This window comes from Theobroma cacao, chromosome 8, assembly GCF_000208745.1.
Source record: "Theobroma cacao cultivar B97-61/B2 chromosome 8, Criollo_cocoa_genome_V2, whole genome shotgun sequence".
NCBI lineage: Eukaryota > Viridiplantae > Streptophyta > Magnoliopsida > Malvales > Malvaceae > Theobroma > Theobroma cacao.
In genome coordinates, this window is record NC_030857.1 from 483,865 (window position 1) to 504,138 (window position 20,274).

The 20,274-nt window shown below is 37.5% G+C and overlaps 5 protein-coding genes and 1 pseudogene across 5 annotated transcripts; 4 read left to right on the forward strand and 2 right to left on the reverse strand.

Moving 5' to 3' along the window:
• On the forward strand, positions 47-1,595 carry LOC18591234. The gene is made up of 2 exons (XM_018125759.1): positions 47-761; positions 865-1,595. Exons 1-2 carry the CDS (start codon positions 603-605, stop codon positions 1,336-1,338), a joined length of 633 nt encoding a protein of 210 aa, XP_017981248.1. The 5' UTR covers positions 47-602; the 3' UTR covers positions 1,339-1,595.
• Positions 1,745-4,363, reverse strand: LOC18591235 (succinate dehydrogenase subunit 5, mitochondrial). The gene is made up of 4 exons (XM_007017235.2): positions 4,065-4,363; positions 2,886-3,196; positions 2,604-2,789; positions 1,745-2,018 (listed from the first exon to the last, which is right to left on the reverse strand). Exons 1-4 carry the CDS (start codon positions 4,228-4,230, stop codon positions 1,962-1,964), a joined length of 720 nt encoding a protein of 239 aa, XP_007017297.2. The 5' UTR covers positions 4,231-4,363; the 3' UTR covers positions 1,745-1,961.
• LOC18591236 (probable carboxylesterase 2) lies at positions 4,426-6,284 on the forward strand. Its single transcript, XM_007017236.2, has one exon. It carries the CDS (start codon positions 5,094-5,096, stop codon positions 6,072-6,074), a length of 981 nt encoding a protein of 326 aa, XP_007017298.2. The 5' UTR covers positions 4,426-5,093; the 3' UTR covers positions 6,075-6,284.
• Positions 8,220-9,732, forward strand: LOC18591238 (probable carboxylesterase 2). Its single transcript, XM_007017238.2, has one exon. The coding sequence runs from the start codon at positions 8,509-8,511 to the stop codon at positions 9,484-9,486; it is 978 nt and encodes a 325-aa protein (XP_007017300.2). The 5' UTR covers positions 8,220-8,508; the 3' UTR covers positions 9,487-9,732.
• Positions 9,926-12,792, reverse strand: LOC18591239 (26S proteasome non-ATPase regulatory subunit 14 homolog). Its single transcript, XM_007017239.2, has 6 exons — positions 12,595-12,792; positions 12,083-12,260; positions 11,829-11,910; positions 10,828-11,004; positions 10,572-10,739; positions 9,926-10,285 (listed from the first exon to the last, which is right to left on the reverse strand). Exons 1-6 carry the CDS (start codon positions 12,734-12,736, stop codon positions 10,094-10,096), a joined length of 939 nt encoding a protein of 312 aa, XP_007017301.2. The 5' UTR covers positions 12,737-12,792; the 3' UTR covers positions 9,926-10,093.
• LOC18591240 lies at positions 16,296-19,298 on the forward strand (annotated as a pseudogene).

The window sequence follows — 20,274 nt, forward strand, 5'->3', positions numbered from 1 at the left end:
TCAGCAAGCTCAGCCAGTTCCTTTACAAGTTTTACTCAGGTACGTTCGTTTCGATTCCATGATCTGACTACAGTCTACAGCTACTCTATAGTACAATCATTTTGATTCAGAGTCTAAGAAAACGCCACGGTTTGTTTCTGTATTCTATATTGCTCTTGAAACAACTTCAGGCCGGACAAAGTTAGGTACCATGTCTCAGTTTTCACCATGACTTCAGCTTTAAGTGAAACTTGTAAATTACTCTAAAGGAACTATCTATGGAAAATGAAAAGAATATAACTCAGTTTAAGGGTCTCCATGGGGAATTTTTTTAGCCCAGTTGATGAACATCAGACGGTAATCTCAAGCTGAAAAGTGAGATCCTGAGTGTCATTTGTTAGTCTGTCTAGCACCTTTTTAACTTAGTCTTTACCCCAAAGGATAGAGTCCCTGTATTTCCCAGTACGCTGCGATGGCACTATCAACATATAAGCAGGTCAATTTTTAACACCATAACAAGGAATGAACTATAGCAATCAATGTTCCAAAGTAGTCCGTGTACTATAAATTCAGTATCTTAACAGATCAATTGGCCACTTCCAGACATCTGGTTTCTCTCAAACATGAGCGTCTTTTATCAGGAAGAGCAGCCTCGTCAGTCTAAGAGATGCAAGTTCCTAGCTTCTGTTCTGAAGGAAGCGTTTTCCAATTGCCATGCTTTCGGTGGACATTCAGGTCCAGAGGAAGAATATCCAACAAGTGACATCGATGATGAATCGGAAGTACGAACTAGCACTAGCAGCAAACATGATTGTTCCCAGTTTTCTAATTTCATTTCACTGCCAATATTCGAGCCTTTTTTGTGTTTGTGATGTTGTTTTACAGGTTGTTGTTTCTGAGATTCGGAGTCGAGCAATGGAGAAGATGAAGCGCAGGCCTAGTCTAACAGCAGAAAACATTTCCTGGGTGTTTTCTCCTTCGACAGGAGAGCTGTTTATAACCTCAAAACACGCCAAACGAAGAGACAAAGATAACGAAGATGAGGAAAGAGAGGAATTCTTTTCTGTCGGGAGTTGTTTCTCCTTCTGTTCGAGTGCCGTGAGCAGGGAAGCGTTTCTCTCGGCCAAGGCAAACTTTTCCCGCTGTTCAAGCTTAAACAAGGTTGATTTCCCAGACTTTTGGAAGTTTGATCTTCAGGATTTTCGACGGCGATCAATAATTCAGGAATTCTGCCACTGCGAGGGGTGGCCATTTGGGCTGTGCAGGAAGGCTGTGTTGCTCCCGCCTCTGCCGAAATCCCCTTCCGAATCTTGGTCTTGGCGTAAAGGCACCAGATTAGCTAAGACGCCATATATTTAAACATAGCCTAGTCTTGGTCTTTTTCTGTCTCTTTTACCCTATTTGGTCTTGGCGATTGGAAGCAAAGCAAGCTGCCTTCCTCTTTCTATTTGCTCTTTCAAGTGCTAGAACCATGCTAAATACTAGTATCTAGTCAAAGAATAAAGAGGTTAATTATGGACATAAGATTTGTCTGTCTCTCTCTACGGTAATTAATCGATTATGAACTTCAGACAGGGAGCAAGTATGCCCCTCTCCACTGTATCATATTTTCCTTAGAGGTCCTGTTTACAATCCCCTGTTGAACCTAGTGCAATGTACCCATCTTTTGAGAAGGGCAGGCTAATATCATTTAGACCAATTAGAGAAGCAGAAACCCTTTTTTGCTTCTGGTAGCATCATAAGTCATGTGATGAAAAAAGAGTGGTTAAGGAAAATTTTCCGATTAAAAAAAGCTTAAGACACATGATGTTACACTTTAATTTACTGTTGTTCACAAAGATATGCCTTTTATTTAGCTGCCAAGCAACTTCAACCTCAAAGGTTTTCCGGGAGAACAACACCGACCTGTCTCCAACTATTCATAAACATGATCTAAAACAGAATAAGTCCAGAGTGATATTGAACACTCTCAAACTATAACGCTAAGCTCTTTGCTCCACATAAGATCCAGAAAGTCCAGACGTTCCAAGAACAGTAACCTGCAATCAAGCAACCAAAACTGCTTAAGGAGTTGCAACATAATTGCCATTTATTTATAGTACCCAAAATACTTGTGTACGTATACAAGTGGAAAATTAGCAACAGTGTTTACATACAGTGCTTATGCAACAATGAATGCAAATGTCAAATACGATAAATGCAGCTAAGAGAAAACTATGGGCTGATGCATCTATTCATTTCTTCACTCTCCTCATAAATATGGGTGGATGAGGGATAAATAGAAAACTGTTACTATAATATGACAGGTGATTCTCATAACAGGTGAAACTTTGGACCAGTATTCTGCTCGGTGATCCAGAACCCCAGATGGTTAGGATGTTAAGTACACATCAGCCAAGAACAAAAGCAACTTGTGCACATAATCTGAGATGACCTTTTTGCTAGTTCTCACGTCTTGATCACCATTTGGGCAAGTTAACCCCAATACTAATTTTCTTGTGTCACATTGAACCATGAATCACATGCAACAGAGTACATGAATTACTCTAAACCCACGTTATAATGCTCAAGGTAGATCATGCGGTCAACAGAATTAATAAATAAGGGGCAAAACATTCGAGTACCTTTCCCCACTCAGAACCAAGACCACTACATCTCATCTTTAGGTAGATCATCTTTGATCCCAACTCTGTCTCTACCTTCTTTCGCAAATAGGTTTCATCAGAACCAAATGCATCCGAGTACGTTGTATATCGTTGATAAACTGTGCGAAGTGCGTTTACAAACTCATCTGACAAAGGCTTTACATTCTACAAAAAAGATTCAATTCATCAAACACCGAGAATGGGCGATAACGAGACAGAAAGTAAACAAAAGAATCATCAGGGCCTCATAGATTATAATACCTCTCCACTCAATCCAATGCTGTCATCAAGTTCCATTTTCATGCTCATCAGAATGCCACCAAACTCTTCAACTGCTTCAGCAGCTCGGAAAACATTTTTCAAAGCCTCCTGGCCAGCCTTGTCATCAGTATTTTTGGACAAGGCTTTCTTTGCATCCTGCACAACTGAATACGGAACTTCATCCCAACTTGCAGCCATTAAATCCTTGAAGACATTCTGAATTTCAGGGTCTTTTATGGCAGGCATGTGAGTTACATCTTCACTAAAGTAGCGCATGCTTCCCAATCTCACAGCAAGGGAAGACCTGCCACCTGCGTATATTGACTGATGCATAAAATGTGTAGAACATCATACAAGTTGGTGCCTTTACAACTTGCTACACATTTCACTAGCAGCTGGAAATAGTTATGTTCAAAATAATCAAACTAATAAGCAGATGCACCAATTGGAAATATCAGTCATAATGCACCACTATCACCACAAGTAGTGTCATCCCATTTTATACCCATACTCTTGGGTAAAATACACTTTTTATGTAACACATATTATTGCTCAGACCCAAAAACCTTCACACATTAATTCACGTACTCAGTTGGAGGTATAAAATGCCGTGTAGCATAGACAATATTATTCTGAAAACTTTGACACATTTCACTGAATGATGGAAGCACAAAATTAACTCCGTCTGTTTCTAAGCAGCCCTGAAAGATTTCAGCTGCTATCTTGATTTAAACAAGACATGGAATCCCATATAATAAATGTAATGTATGAATTGAACATGTTTCATGATGAAAACAATGAAAAAGAACAACAGACCAGAATTCCAAATTCTATGTTAACACAACATCCCAACCATAAAGCAGTTATAAAAGAACTTGAATTCAACCCTTATCAGGAGTAAAGTTAAAATCTTGCACAGGTAACAACAAATAAAGCTACAATTTTGAAACCCCAAAACACTTTAATTTAGTAATCATCAGAGGCCTCAGCTAAACATTATTTATCTAAATTAGATAAAAGTAAAACCCCAAGTAAAAGAAGTCAAATACAAAAGCAGTTTAACCAATTACAAGACCAATATCATTTACTAAATCAAATCCCACAAATTCAGCGATTCCGAAGATGATTAAAAACGAGAAATTTATAATCAAATAAGGATCCAAAAGAATAGATAAGTACCGGACGGGAGGTTTCTGGGCTGATTAGCGGCGGACGGTGATGAGACAGAGAAGAAACTCCGGGAACCCAAGTGGTGGTTATGGGCGGTGGCAGCGACGGCGGCAAAACGGGAAGATCTGATACATGCTGCTCTATAAATGGATCGCAACATCATCATCTTCACCATTTTTCTGAGGCTTTTAGTTTTTTAACCAAATTGGCAGAAAGCAAAACCGTAAAGAAAATGCAGAGTCACCAGACTAAAGGAAGTTTTAGTAAATCATAAATTAACTTTGAAACACAAAGCTTTAATGAAGACGGATCATTCTTAGTTATTTTCCCAATATGAGGCTGTGCTTTGGGCTACTTGTTGGGCTCTCAATTTCCATAAAAGGTATTTATAGACTCAAGTGGGCTGAAAAACTGAAACTAATAGGCCTAATGCCTTTTTTCTTGTATGTCGTCACTACTAGGTTAGCTCCTTTTAAGATACTTGGGACATAATTGGGCTGAACCTGACCATGACTGCTCCATTTAGGTTCTATTCAACATATATTGAGACAGCATTACCACTACAAAACTACAAGTTAAGCCATTCTTACATATTTAAGATTATGAAATCATTGTTAGTCTAAAGCGCCTGCTAGCATGGTCAAAGGTTTTCTTTTGTTTCCCTCGCAAAGAGGCATGCATTCTTGTCGAAACTAAGTACAAAAATCATGCATGGTTGTAGCTTACATGTATCTGATATTGAATTCCTGAAGCATTATGGGCCCAAGGAGTTTCTGGAAGATGTTAGAACCAAATTTGATGAGAACTGAGAAGGTAGCTCGGTCGAAAAAAAAATGGTGGCGTAAAAGTTTTGGTTTGTCCACCTCAATTTTCAAAACTAGTTCTACCTTGTCAACAGGTCAAAGCAGATGAAGGAAGGTCAAATTATTGTGCCGTCTAGCTATCTACAAGTACAAAACGGAAAGGAGAGAAATTCTCATAGCCTCCAATCAAAACCTAAAAGCCCAACCTCTTCCCTCTACCTCTTCTTTTCTGCTCATGGATTCATCAAGCAAACCAGAACTGGTTACTGAGTTCCCAGGTATCATCAGAGTCTACAAAGATGGCCATGTCGAGAGACTCATCGAAACTGGCTTTGTCCCGCCATCAACTGATCCCCAAACCGGTGTTTCATCCAAAGACATAACGATGATCCCTGAATCCAACGTTTCTGCGCGTCTCTTCCTTCCAAAACTGACCAGCCCTCACCAGAAGTTGCCTCTCCTTGTCTACTTCCATGGTGGAGCCTTTTGTGTCTCATCACCGTTTACTCCAAAGTACAACAGCTACCTGAACGCTTTGGTAGCTGAAGCTAACGTGATTGCAGTTTCTGTGAACTACAGAAAAGCTCCCGAGCACCCCATCCCTACAGCTTACGAGGATTCTTGGGCTGCTCTTCAATGGGTAGTTTCACATTGTAACAGTAAAGGGCCTGAAGCTTGGCTAAACGACCATGCGGACTTTCAAAGAGTGTTCTTAGGTGGAGAAAGCGCTGGTGCCAACATTGCTCACAACTTGGCTATTATCGCCGGAAACCCTGAGTTTGGTCTAAACGTGCAGCTCCGTGGGATAGCTTTGGTGCACCCATTTTTCTGGGGCTCGGATCCAATCGGGTCAGAGGCTTTAATGGACCCTGGTAAAAAGTCTGTTTTGGATCGGGTATGGCCATTTATCTGCCCATCAAACCCGGATAACAATGATCCTAGATTCAACCCGGTTGCTATGGACGCGCCAAGCTTGGTGGGGCTTGGGTGCACGAGGGTTTTGGTTTGCGTGGCTGAGAAGGATGGGGTTAGAGATAGAGGGCGGCTTTATTTTGAGGCTTTGGGTCGAAGTGGGTGGATGGGAGTTGTGGAAATTATGGAGACGGAAGGAGAGGATCATGGGTTTCATTTGTCTGATTTGGAGAGTGAGAAAGCCAAGGATTTGATCAAAAGGTTGGCTGCATTCTACAATGGAGATATGCCTTCTTCACTCTAAATCATTATCAGTGGATTCCTTGCTTAATTAATCTGTTTTCCCATCATTATAATTGTATTGATTTCCTTGTATTACCAATTGAAATTGTTTGCTAAATCTTTTGGTTTCCGGATGCTACAGAGTTTTGGACACTTGTCTTCTATATTTAAACTCAAGAGTCAAGACTATATACAAGGAATGGAATGATGGATGAAGAAAGGCTATTTCGGCTACGTGGGTGACTCAATTTCCCTTCCCATATGGGAAGCGAAAGAGAAAGTCAAGTTCACGTTATTGACAAGTTAGTTGTCTCTAGTCATCCCATAAGAAAAAAAAAAAGGATTAAATGTTCTCTAAGTCATCAATCAAATAAAAACAAAGATCTGCAGTAATATGCGATGATCGATAATCAAATACATGAATTTTTAGTACATAAGATCGACAATTATAAAACATATAACTCATGTCATTATTCATACAGTGTAGATAGTGATTTGATACTAAAACAGATAAAATTTTACTAAATATTTATGATAATGAAAGGAAAAAAAAAATCTGTTCTTAGGAATCTTGGTCGTACTAAGAGCAGACAGAGTGAGATATGTAACGCCATAAATTGTGAGGACATGTTGGCCCATGGTGAGCTGGGTTAAGATTTTCCTAGTGCAACAGGCCAGGTTGATGATCCCCGCCGCCACCTCCTCTCTGACCAAGTAAACAAAACCAATAGTAAAGGATTACAAATTTCTGGCACTTAGTCAAAGGTAAACACCATTTTATTAAACACAAAAGTCTAATCAAAAGGGTGGATTAATCTCAATTTATAAAATTGAATTAAAAAAAAAAACAAAATACAATACATCATTAAGATTGAAACTTGTGTGGCCATATATAAAATTAGATTTGTGATGGTATAATCAAAATTATCTCAAGTTTTTCTAGTCATTTTCACTACACAAGAATCTGGGTTTATTAATTAATTAAGATCTAAGACAACTGGTAAAATTTTAAATCCTACCAAATTGTAGTAATAAAGAAGAGTGGACTTTTCTGCAATGGTTGGGGCGGCAAGCACGTTCTTCTACTCTCTTGATAATGTTCTTAATAAATAAGCAACTCAATTATAACAGGATTAAGTGAAATTCACCATAAAATAATAATGCAAAATTATAAAACAGTTTGTTAATGACAAAAAAAAATGTAATAAATCATAGAAACTAGACGTTATTAGTTAGAGATTAATTAACTTAATTATGCTTAGTGGTTTAAAAAGTTTGCAAACACGGGCAATTGCGTGCATAGATCATAGAAACTTAAACAAAGGGTTCAGTTCTCACCAATTTCATTCCTTTCAGGGCTGACTTTCAATCTTATTTATTCTTATAAATAAGGCATGCCTTACTTATTACCCATATTTATATATTTTCTTTAGTTTCCTCCCAAGTACTCAACCATTGAATGATGAAAGCGAAATACAACAATAAAAATGAAACTATAGTTTGAAGTCAACTATATTTGTTCCTTGTTTCCTATTGATGTAGGAAACCTGAACGGGGAAAAAGCCTTAAGTCCTGGAGGTTCCTGTTCCTAGTAAAATTCTACATAATTTCATGATTATATATTTATGTATGTGTGTGTGTGTTTTGCGCTGTGTTTCATTCATTATAGCAGCCGAGAGCCTGAGCCCTGAGATTTCCTCACTTCAACTGCTCCCCATGACTCCAAATTTTCAGACAGGTTCGAGTTTGTGGGAGTCGGTGAATCCTTCTTTCTTTGTCAATATCAAATAAAGGCAATACAGTGAAGTTACAGGTTTCAAGATTTATTGTCATAAGAAATTATGTTGTACACATTGGGGTGTTTGCTTGCCATGAAACTACATTAATTAGCCTGTAGGTTGGGTGCATGCAAGGCTACAAGAACATTTTTCCACAGTCATGACTTATTTGTCAATGAAATATAAATGCTAAGAGAAAAGTTGACCGTTGAATGTCCACATTGAAAAAAAATCAATTAAAATGTCTAACTTGTCTGGAAGCCATTGGCAATGAACCCCAAATCCCACTGAAGCTGTTGTTGGTTAAATGGAATTAAAATAATCGTATAAAATCAAATGATGGTGATTGGTGATTCGTGGTGCCTGATGAATACAAAAAAGTTGGTGTTGGGTTTAATTTCTTCAGGAGCTTGTTGCCGCTAATGTCTATATAAAGAAGGCGTAATAAGCCCAGTATCTTTGCCTTCTTAAAAAGTTATAGCTGTCTTTAGCTGGTTCAAATCGTCCCCCTGTTTTGATTATGCATTTCCTCTTTGTTTTTTTCCCTCATATTTAATCAATTTCTGTCCTGTCTTCCCTTAATTTGTCTGTCTGTCTTAGTTAGTTAGATCCCCCTTACGTTTGTTCAGTGTTTCTCTTTAAACGGCCAGGTCTCTCTTCTCTCTTACACACAAAGACATGGGTTCTAATGCTTCAGAAGTTGCTCTTGATCTGTTTCCCTACCTCAAAGTATACAAAGATGGAACCCTTGAGAGAATCGCTGGAGTTGAAGTAGTTTCTCCAGGACTTGATCCTGAAACTGATGTTTTATCCAAAGACATCGTGATCGTACCCGAAACCGGGGTCTCAGCTAGAATTTACCGACCCAACTTGGCTACTACACATGAAAAGCTACCCCTTGTAGTTTATTTTCATGGTGGAGCTTTTTGTGTAGCATCGCCAGCTTTTCCGAACTACCATACCAGCCTCAACAAGCTCGTCGCCGAGGCTAACATCGTAGCTCTTTCAGTTGACTACAGGTTAGTCCCAGAGTTTCCTCTTCCTACTGCATATGAAGATTCATGGGCTGCACTTGAGTGGATAGCTTCCCACAAGGAGGGAGATAGCTGCCAGGAGGCTTGGATCAAGGATCATGCTGACCTTGACCAGGTGTTTTTGGCCGGAGATAGTGCTGGTTCAAATATTGCACACCATTTGGCTTTGCGGCTCAAGGACTCTGATCTGGGTCAGAAGTTGAAGATTCTTGGTATTGGTATGATCCATCCTTACTTTTGGGGAACAAACCCGATTGGATCAGAGTTTGCTGATCAGTTCAGGAAAGAATTAGTGGACAAGTGGTGGTTGTACGTTTGTCCATCTGATAAAGGGTGTGATGATCCGCTTATCAACCCGTTTGTGGATGGATCCTCTGATCTTTCAGGCTTGGCATGTGATGGAATCCTTGTTATTGTTGCCGAGAAGGATATACTCAAGGATAGAGGGAGGCTTTATTATGATAAATTGGTGAAATCTGGGTGGACGGGTAAGGCAGAGATTATGGAGACAGAAGGTGAGGATCATGTCTTCCATATCTTTAACCCTGATTGTGCCAAGGCCAAGAGCTTGATCAAACGCTTGGCTTCTTTCCTGAACCAAGGGAAGGCTCCTGTCGAGTGAAAATGTGAAAAGTACTGGGTTGCTTTGTAATAAAACAAGTTCAAAAGTGTGATTGAAATCTACCTAGATCGCAATCCCCGATACCTGTTTGTCAGGATTTCTTTTTCCACTAGACTTGATCGATGTACTTTTCTAAGAGTATTGTTTCCCATATAAGACGCTACCACTTTTTTCTTTCCCTACGATGACATTAGCCCACTCCAGAATGTTTTAATTGGCATGAAGTAATCTCAATCATTGACACCAGTTCCTGTTGCTCAACCCGTCATGCGTTCATGACCACCAATTGGGAATGCAACTCGGGCAACAAGCACTCTTCAAGTTGACCCTTGTTTATTTATTTTTTTTTATCATTCTTTTATAAGATAAATTTTTAGCCCCTTGGGCATCTCAAAACACTACAAATTAGTATAATCTGTTAAACAAGCTAAAATGCATATAACACAAAGAGAGAGTCAAGCAAGCATTCACATAAATATAATTAGGCAACTTGAAGTCACTTTGAATTTTCACAAAATAACACAAACAGTGTGCTTGACCAACAATACAACGCATCAACATAGATGAAATTCCTCAACTTGAAAAGGAGTATACAGATACCATGAGTCTAAAACACGACAGTGTCAAGCATAGTTCCCAAAGTCTGAACTATGTTTGAGGACATCAAGTTTGAGACATGTTCCTCTAAGTGCTTCTTGGCATCTTGTCGCCCAACATTGGCTATTGCGAGCTTCTCCGGAGGTAATTCATCTTCCTCCTGCACTGCCTTGTTGTATTTTATAGCTAAATTGAGCATTTCCTGCACATATCAAAATGAACCAACATCATGACTTCGCCTTATAGAAGACATTTTACTTTATAAAAAGAAAGAAATTTATTCGACATTATATTATCCATAGCCCCTAAAGTGACTCATTGCAAGGGAAGCTATCTCTTACTAATGTTTTTTCTTTCCTTCAAGGAAGGGGTCTTAAAGCACCCCATGAAGGACAACATAGAGTCATATACCATATCTTGCCAATACACAACCAACCGTTCAACATTATACACTATGATGATAAAGTCTGCAGAAAACTTTCACTCACCTGAACAGTCTGTTCATTGGTTTTGGAATGGGTATCAAAACGCCTAAGTGTCAATCCATCTGTCCACTTCTTCTTATGAAGATTCAAGAGCATCTTTTCCTCAAGTTCATTCTTCCTGTAGTTAATGGCTATAGAGTAATAATGTCTATTTAGCCCATGGATCAATGCCTGACAATGAAAAATAACGAGATGAGTTCATTCCCCATATAAAAGAAGCTAATAGAAAACATTCAGACAATATTCTTTGGGCACTCACTTGGATAGATGGCTTATTAAGATGCCCAAGATTGGATGTTGTCTGCCGTGGTTCTTGGCCAAGCATCATGGTTTGTGGGTTGATCAAACGGAATGCATCAATCACCACCTTCCCTTTAACACTCTGAATTGGGTCCACCACAACTGCTACAGCCCTTTGATTCAAAGCTTCAAAACTCTGCAAGCGGTGCCAGATATTAGCAACAGATATACCAGCTTTCATTAACCAAATAGTTAAAGAAAAACAAAACCATAAAAATCATTGAAATGATCTTCACTTAAAAAGATCAAAATGGAAAACGTTAACCAATTGACAGAGGATGGACAAAAGAAGGAAGTATCAAAACTTCTTGACCGTGTACTAGTACATATTGATAAACTACATTCGTGTTTCCAGCCTTTTAAGATATCTATCAACTGCCAGATACTCAAATATCTTAGATGCATTGTACAAAGCATTGTTTTAGACAGTGACCATGTCTGTGCGAAACCTGATTATTGTTACTGATAAGCATTGACAATAAAGGCAGATCTACATTTTTTTTGGGAATGGAGAAGGGAGTTACAAAACCGTGAATGAGAAGTAATACAGTCACTCAGTTCGTGCAGTGTCCAACATGACGCCTTTCCTCTCCTGTCCATTACATAACTCGAATCATTGGGCCCTAATAGTGTCAACTAAGAGCAGAATTATCACGCAATTTCCATACTCTTGACCCACCCCCACCCCATCCCTCCAACCAAAGAAAAAGAAAGAATCAAAAAGCACAGGAACAAGAATCCCATATAACAAATAATATCAGGACAATAAACATAAGAGCTAGTAAGTAGAATGTTTTTGTTTCTTTGTAAAAAGAATAATCTGATTAAAGAGTTGTAAAGTAATACCAACCAAAGACATTAAAGCTCGTGAGTAACAGGAAAATCTTCTAAGCAACAGTAAAATAACAAGCTAAGTAGCATGCATATGATGCAGCACCATGCAAAAATGTTAAAAACAACCTGCTGTGTGTTTATGTCCACACCAGAAAGCCAACAGCCAAATCCAGGGTGTGAATGGTACCACCCCACCACCATCTCTGGCCTGCAACACCAAGCAAAAAGATCAGCAAGCCATCTAAAGCAATAGGTCATCAAGGAGTACAAATTCATCTAATCTTATCATACAAATATCATCTGTTCAATTTTTGAGTTATTTCCAACAACTATTATAAATTAATAAGAATGAATACGATTGAAACTAGAGTAGATCATACCTTCCCGTTTGTTTGAGCATATCAAGCATATTTGTTTGGAAAACATGATCCACAGCTTCTACACTAACACCAGTACCACTCTGTGGCATTGCAAAGACATCAACGACTCGCACAGTGTACTCATCAACGAACTCTCCCAACATCAAACCCATAACTTCCATGGGAACCCCAGCTCTTCCTATATAAAGTTCACATCAACCAAACACAAACATAATTACAAATACCCTCTGCTAAAGTACAAACACCTTAACCCTAAAATTTATATGGAAACAGCTCATGTCTCTCATAAAAAGTTAGATAGAAAGCAGATCAGAAAATTACAATTTTGATTTAGTAACCAGAAAAAACCCTGAAATTGCTAAAGCAAAATAGTACAAGTCTATCCAGTTTCTTTTTATTTTTCCAAACAAAAATATAAAAGCGCCGAAGCTCTAATCAGGTGAGCAAATATAAGAAAAACTGAAAGAACTCAATTTAAGCAGATGTTAAGAAGAAGAGAGATAGAAAAGTACCGTGCTTGAGCATTTTGAGGAGGGCGAGAGAGGAGATGTAGACCTGCTCAGAAGAATCCAGAGTCGGCGAATCAGGAGGGGGGTGACCCAACGCGCCTCCAGCACCGGCGAACATCCTCTGCAACCTCTCCATGCCTGACATTGTCGATCGGAGTTCTGGCAACTTTTCTTTGGCAGCAAGACAAAAAAAAGACTTCACGGTCCTCCTGCACTGTTAAAAGGTTATTATATAGAGGGCTCATCATGTCGGTCCGGTCCAATTTTTCAAGTGGCCCATATATTTGGGCTTCTTTGAAATATTGTTGATCCAGTTGGCCTAGTTAATATTATCTATAGCTTAATATATAGGTTGGGCTTAATGGGCTTGACTTGAACTACTTCTTGGTCTTTGATAGCAAAGTTTGACGGGAAATGTTCGGCCCTGAATTGGGTCAGCTCGACCCAACATGAATAGTCATTGAAATAGTACGAGTCAAGGCATTTTTTCCTTTTAGATGGCTGTATATAACATAAACTTGGAATAGTAATGGTTGGCTTAATTTAACCACGCGTTGCACATTTGCATGCATGCATGTCGCCACAATTGAATGGAACCAAAGTTAACTTTATTATTCCTCCTTATTCACATGAATATCCATCCTTTTTTTTTTTATATTTTCCTATTTAGATGTTTATGGCGGTATGTTCTTAAGTTTACGCCATCAAAGTATTTTGTTATTCGTACTATTAGGGTTTTTAGGATGTATTTTATCCGAGCATGCAACTAATTAAAAAGAATCTAAGTATAGTAACAAGAAATTTGCAATTTACCTTAAAAGCGTGACCTCTTCCTTGCCTTTCAATCCTTCGTTTTCCACCAAGTGGTTGTGAAATCTTGAACATCATAGGTGTCTTGTCTCTAACGGTGATCAACACAAGTATCTTTGTCTCCAATGGTGATTCACACAATAATTATTAGGAATCGACTTTTTACTTAAATATTCCTTGTTTTTCTCGAGTGTAAGAAATTATAAATCTCTCATAAATATTTTAAAATTATATCTCTTCAAAAACTTATTTTTAAGGAGCGGCTATTAATCCTTTAAATAGAGAGGTAGAAGACTTGTAATTTAACTCTTAGATTAACTTTTAATCACATTAGAATTTGCCTAATGCATTGGATTGCGCTAGGCTGTAAGTCTTCTCGTGTCGTTAATAGCTTATTAGTCCATTAATTACTTAACTTAATTAAATAAAATAAGATCCAATTAAATTGGCCTAAATGTTGGATAATAAACTCTTTTATTTGAACTACTTGCAATAGCCTAAAAAACTCATAAATTGAACGCTTTAATTTATCACAAGGTTGGGTCTTAGGTAAAGTCACCTAAACAAGGGCTTTAGGCCTAAATTTGGAAAATCTCATAATTTTATAATAATTACAATCTAATTAATTATATTAAAAATATATAAAATTTAAAATAATTAATAAAATATTTACCTATTCTCTTATACCTAATAAATATCTATTTTCAGTCACTTCTACGTCTCTATTAATTCTTAATTATTTTTCTTATTTATCATTAAAAATATGTAAAAGTTAAATATAATTAATAAAAAGATAAATTCTATTTAATAGTAAAAGATAATTTAAGATATATATGTAAATAGATAATTAATATGTAAAAGATATAATTAATAATTTAAGATATATATGGAAGTATATTTTGTTGTCTATTGCACAGTAAAAAGTTGAAGTAATTAGACAATAATAGTGTAAAAGAATATTGTTTTAATTTTAAATATTATTTAAAATATAACAACTATTTTGATATTAATAATTTATATTTATTTTCAAAGTTAAAATTTTTTTAAAAAATATACAAATGAAAGATAATATATTTAATCATATAACAAACCTCGATTCTTTTTCATATTCATATATTGCTTTAATGTTAGTTGGCAACTTTTCTTTGGCATTAAGACAAAATGAAGACTTCTCTCATTTTCTCTTTTCTTGTTTATTTGTTTCGGTCCCCCTGCTCTGTCAAAAAGGCTACTGTATATACAGCACATCATGTCAGTCCGATCCAATTTTTCAAGTGGCCCATACTGATGGGCCTTTTGAAATAATTGTGATCCATTGGGCCTGGTTAGAATCATTTATAGCTTAATACATGGTTGGGCTTAATGGGTTTGCTTTGAAATACTTCTTGGTCTTTCAAGACAAAATTTGACGGATAATGTTCAGACCTGAATTGGGTCAGCTCGACCCAACTTGGACATCCATTGAAATAGTACGAGTCAGAGGCATTTTTCCTTTTTGATGTCTGTATGTAACATAAACTTGAGAAGTAATACTATCGGGATAGTCATGGTTGGCTCAGCCTTGGCTTAATTTAACCACGCATTGCACATTTGCATGCATGCATGTCGCCGCAATAGAATAGAACCAAATTTAACCTCATTATTCCCTCGTGTTCACGTGAATATTTATTAATATTTCCTCCTTTTGGTTATATTTTGCTATTGAGATGTTTATGACTGTATGTTCTCAAGTTTAAGTCATCAAAGTATTCTGTGATTCGTACAGTGCATGAACCTTTCCTAGTTGGAGGCATTGTCCTTAATTATGACTGAATCTACCAAACTTTTGGCTGGTAGGCATATCTATATATCCGCCATAATATTGTTTTCCTGCGGAAAAACGATTACCCAAATTTTGTTTGTTTATCCAAGGCATCAAACCCAAATTCATGACCAAATTTTTTCTACCTCGGAATGGATAAGGAACACATGAAGCTACGTTCTGATCCGTTTCAAGGCTGTATTATCACATTTGAAGTGATATAACATATACTTGCATGGTGATTTGCAGAGTAGGACATCCAAAATTACAGTCAACATCGACGACATTCTGACTTTATTACCTTTGTTTTCTCCTCTTTTCTGAAGTCTATTGATCAATTCCTTAGAAATGGCTACAAGCTACTTGCTAATTCTTGAAACTGATTGTTTAATTTGGCATGTCCTTGATGCTAAGGGTTTCCGCAGAGCCTGTTTTTCTTGAACAAGTAAAATATCAATAATTGGGTAGATTAGATTTGGATCATATAGGAAAATCAAGAAAGATTAGCATAGAAAAATGATTCCAATTATAAACTCTGATCACTTCTTGAAGTTAAAGAATTCGATAAAACATAAGCTGGTTAGCTCAATATATGTTGAAATATGCATACAAGTTCTCCCAGATTTTCTTGAAAATACTCCATGAATATAATGTGCTGTTTAATATGATTAAGATTGCAGTCTAATAAGCTATATCTGAGCCTGGAATTACACAGATACCAACGCAGAATTGGATCTTTTGTGGTAGACAAAGTTATTAGAAAATGGACTTAAATACTAAACCTCAATTTTAGAAGGGAAATCTTCATTAAGCTAGTTAAGCTTAAGGAATATTTGACCGAGAAAAAGTCCAATGTTATCCAGAAAACTGAAAAGAAGGTCAAATACTTCATTAGATCTGACATGAGTTGCATGATGAATATGTCAAACTTGACGAGACTCTGAGGTCTATAAACAGCAGCTCATGCATTCCTCAAGAGTATCTCAAACACTGAAACATATAGCTGCACTTAGATTACTTTGCTCTCGATCTCTATTGATCTCTCTTGGGTTAAGTGCCTCAAAACAACAAAGTACAAAGACCTCTCTCCCTTATGGAACATCAACTTCCAACCTACGGGGAAAAAATCATCATTCTTAGTATTGATGGAGGTGGAATTAGAGGGATAATCCCAGGAACCGTACTTGCCTTTTTAGAGGCTCAACTTCAGGTAGAATTTATGCTTTAAATCTTCCATATTTGCCTTTCAATAAGATGGACAAACAAGAAAGCAATGATCTTATTGTACTGCATATGCATGCATTTCATGGTGCCATGCATTTTCTCAGTAGGGACATCTAGCTATGTAGAAACTGGATGCCATTTTTTATAGCATTTCATGTTATACAATATATATATATATCTTGTCATGCAGACCATGCATTCTTTACCCTTTTTCTTAAGGCTCCTTAAATCTTATAGTATAGTTTTATGCTTGGATTTTTTTATAGAAACTGGATGGTGAGGAGGCGAGACTTGCTGACTATTTTGATATCATTGCTGGGACTAGCACCGGTGGCCTAGTTACTGCCATGCTTACTGCCCCGAACCAGAAGAATTGTCCTCTTTATGCTGCCAAAGGCATAAAAGATTTTTATCTAGAACACTGTCCTAAAATTTTCCCCCAAGACAGGTAGCAATCTTGAATTTTCACCTCTGATTAATGCTATACTATATTTATTGGTGAATGCAATTAACAATATTTTCTCACGTAATTGTTAACATAATTCTTTTTTGTTGCTAATGGCAGATCGCCACTTGCACCTGCTGCGAATTTGCTCAAAACTATAACAGGACCAAAATATGACGGTAAATATCTGCATAAGCTCTTTGAAAGAAAAGTTGGGAGAAACACGACTGAACCAGGCACTAGCCAACGTTGCGATCCCAACGTTCGACATCAAGCAACTCCAGCCAAGTATCTTCTCCACCTATGAGGTTCGTTAATTTATCAATAGCTTTTATATATACTAACTTTCCTACTGAAATTAATGGAGAGCAAGAAAATCATTTCTCAATGGTTTCTGACCTGTGGCCCGTGTATAACTGTGTGTAGGGAAAGGTTGACCCTTGGAGAAATGCCTTGCTGTCGGATATATGCATTGGAACTTCTCCAGCCACAACTTTCCTTCCGGCCCACCTTTTTAAAACCCAAGATTCTAAGGGCGTAGTGAAAGAATTCAATCTTATTGATGGTGGAGTTGCTGCAAACGATCCGGTAATATATTAATTTGTCTCTTACAGGATAAGATTTTGTGTTACTATCCAGTAAATAGTAACCAAAACTGAAATCTAAATTGACATGTTTATTACTAATCCTTCCAGGCTTTGGTTGCTGTAAGCGAAATGACCAAAGAAATCGTTCGCAGAAGCCCTGAATTCTTCCCAATAAAACCAACAGACTATTCTCGGTTCGTGGTTATATCTTTGGGAACTGGTTCAGCAAAATCAGTAGAGAAGTTTGATGCTGATGAAGCAGCCAAATGGGGAGTTTTGGGATGGTTGACAAGTGAAAACTCTACTCCATTAGTTGATATTTTCACCCAAGCAAGCAGCGACATGACTGAGTATCACCTTGCTGCTGTTTTCCAAGCCCTTCAATCTGAAAACTGTTATCTCCGTATCCAGGTATATAGAGTTAGTTGGTCATGTCACGATTTGGTCAAGAATTTACTTGTTTTAGCTCAGAGAAATGATACCAACTGATTGAGAAAAATAAAATTGCAGGATGATACACTAACGGGACCGCTTGCATCTGTGGATATTGCTACGAAACAAAACTTGGAGAATCTTGTAAACGTTGGGGTAGATTTCTTGAAAAAACCAGCTTTAAGGGTGAACTTGGAGACTGGTAAAATGGAGCCTAGTGATCTTGGAACAAATGAAAAGGCTCTCATCAGCTATTTACTAGTATAAATATCTGCTTTCTACATTATATTATAGCACCTAGTATATCTGATGCTGATTTGAACTTGTTTCTGCTTATCTTCATCTAGAATGGCTGAATTGCTTTCCAAGGAGAAGCGGCTTCGTGACATGAGAGCACCGCGCGGAAGCACTGCCACAAAGAAATGAAACAAGTTGTTAAACTGATAATACTACTATTCAATTCCAAATAAATTTCAGGTGTATCAGCCTTGGATCCTGATGCAAGTGTATTGTTAATTTTTTTTTTTGAACATTAAGGTTCATTCATACAGAAAGGGTGTCCATGTACAAACAGATGAGGTTCAAAACTGGAAAGAACGTAGTCTTAACCCTCTGATTACATACTGGTAGGCAAAAATACCCGCACCCAACCTTGCCCTTAAACCATCCACCTAAACATTTACAACAAGCCTTTAGGCGACACATCCCCACCAGCCCAAAAGATTAAAACCAAAGGAAGAGTCAGTAAGACAAGGAAACATAACCAGCGTGCCTGTTTCCTTCTCTTGCTGCACCAAGCAAAGAACAAGAACAACAAAATTCAAAACTCCCATATTTACAAAGGCCGACAACCCCTTGTTCTCCACTCATCAAGACGTTCCAAGGCACCGAAGACCACCATTGACAAGGCTGAAAACTATGACCACATTAAAACCTCTGTACACGCAAATCCTGTTCTTTGAAGCATAAAAGAACCATCGACCCCGTAAGGAAGTCAAGCGAAGCAGACAAAAGCAAACCATGACAATTAAGGGAGAACTTGCAACAGGTCTGTGGCTCTTTCCACCCCCAGTTTGGCAAGGTTGTCCGCAAATTCATTCCCAGATCTCGGGGTGTGAATAATCTGTCATTTAGAAATCTTACTCAACAGAGCTTTGATTTTTAACATCAGATTTCTAAGGTGCCATGGAGAGGAAAGTGGTTTTGAGACCCAAGTAACAGCATTTATAGAATCAATTTCAATGATTAAACCAAACGGATAACACCAATCTGCCGCCATAAAAAGAATTAAAGCCTCTCGAATAACTAACATTTTCGCAAGATTGGCATCATCCCAACCCCCTATTTTAGAGAAAAGCATTTTCACAATACCTTTCTCATTCCTCAACACACCCCTAATGCCAAGAGAACCGGGGCAGCCCCATCGGTGTTAAATTTTAGCCACCTATTTGGAGGAATCTTTCATTAAACTTGGACTTTAACCTTCTCTCTTTTTGTTGAAATGGCAACAAGGGGCGAAAATCTCACAATCTCAAGAATGTCCAAATTATTTAGACTTTGCCCACCACACCATTTTTATTTTGATAATCTCCAACACTTTACAGACATCCCAAGTTAATCCATCAAAAATCATCTCGTTCTTATACAGTCAAATGGATCAAATAATGGTAAAAAAGGACATCCTCCATACTTTTCTTCTAGGAATGTCGACAGAATAATTATTCCAAGCTAAAAAGAAAGTAGAGCATCTCCTGAAAAACAAGTAATAATGTCCCAATCTGCTAACCACATGCACCACACATCCCAAACAGCTTTGCATATGAAAAAGAGGTGATTAAGTGTGTTGTTAATTAAACTGCTTTCTACCTAATTCTTTGCCTTGTAATGAATTCTTTCGACATATCGTTATTGTCTTTGAATAAAAAAAAGCTGCAACTTGCTTAATATATATGAATTCTTTGCCTTCTTGTCAGTTTAACGACGAAACTATTTTTCAAATGAATTTATGGGCTAGTGGTCCTAAGCCACATCTTCGTCTTTAAAGGCCAATAGGCTTAGCAGACTTTGTGGTTTGGACGTAGAATTGGGTGTCCGCTTGACCCAAGGAGATGAAGAATTAGAATATATTATATAGTACATTACAAGTTAATTTGATGAAGAGTTGGAATTATTACCAAGTCAAGTAAGCAAACGATTGAGTAAAAAATATATATTTGACAACTCAAATGGACTTCCAGTTTTATAATACTTAATTGGTGGCTTTCTGATGCCTACTAGTTAGTTTTAGTTAAAGCTAATTTTTGCATCTTATGACAAGTTTGCTCTGTTACCTAAAATCCAAGGTTTAGTACATCCCCTACACTGTCAATGGCCCCAATATCCAA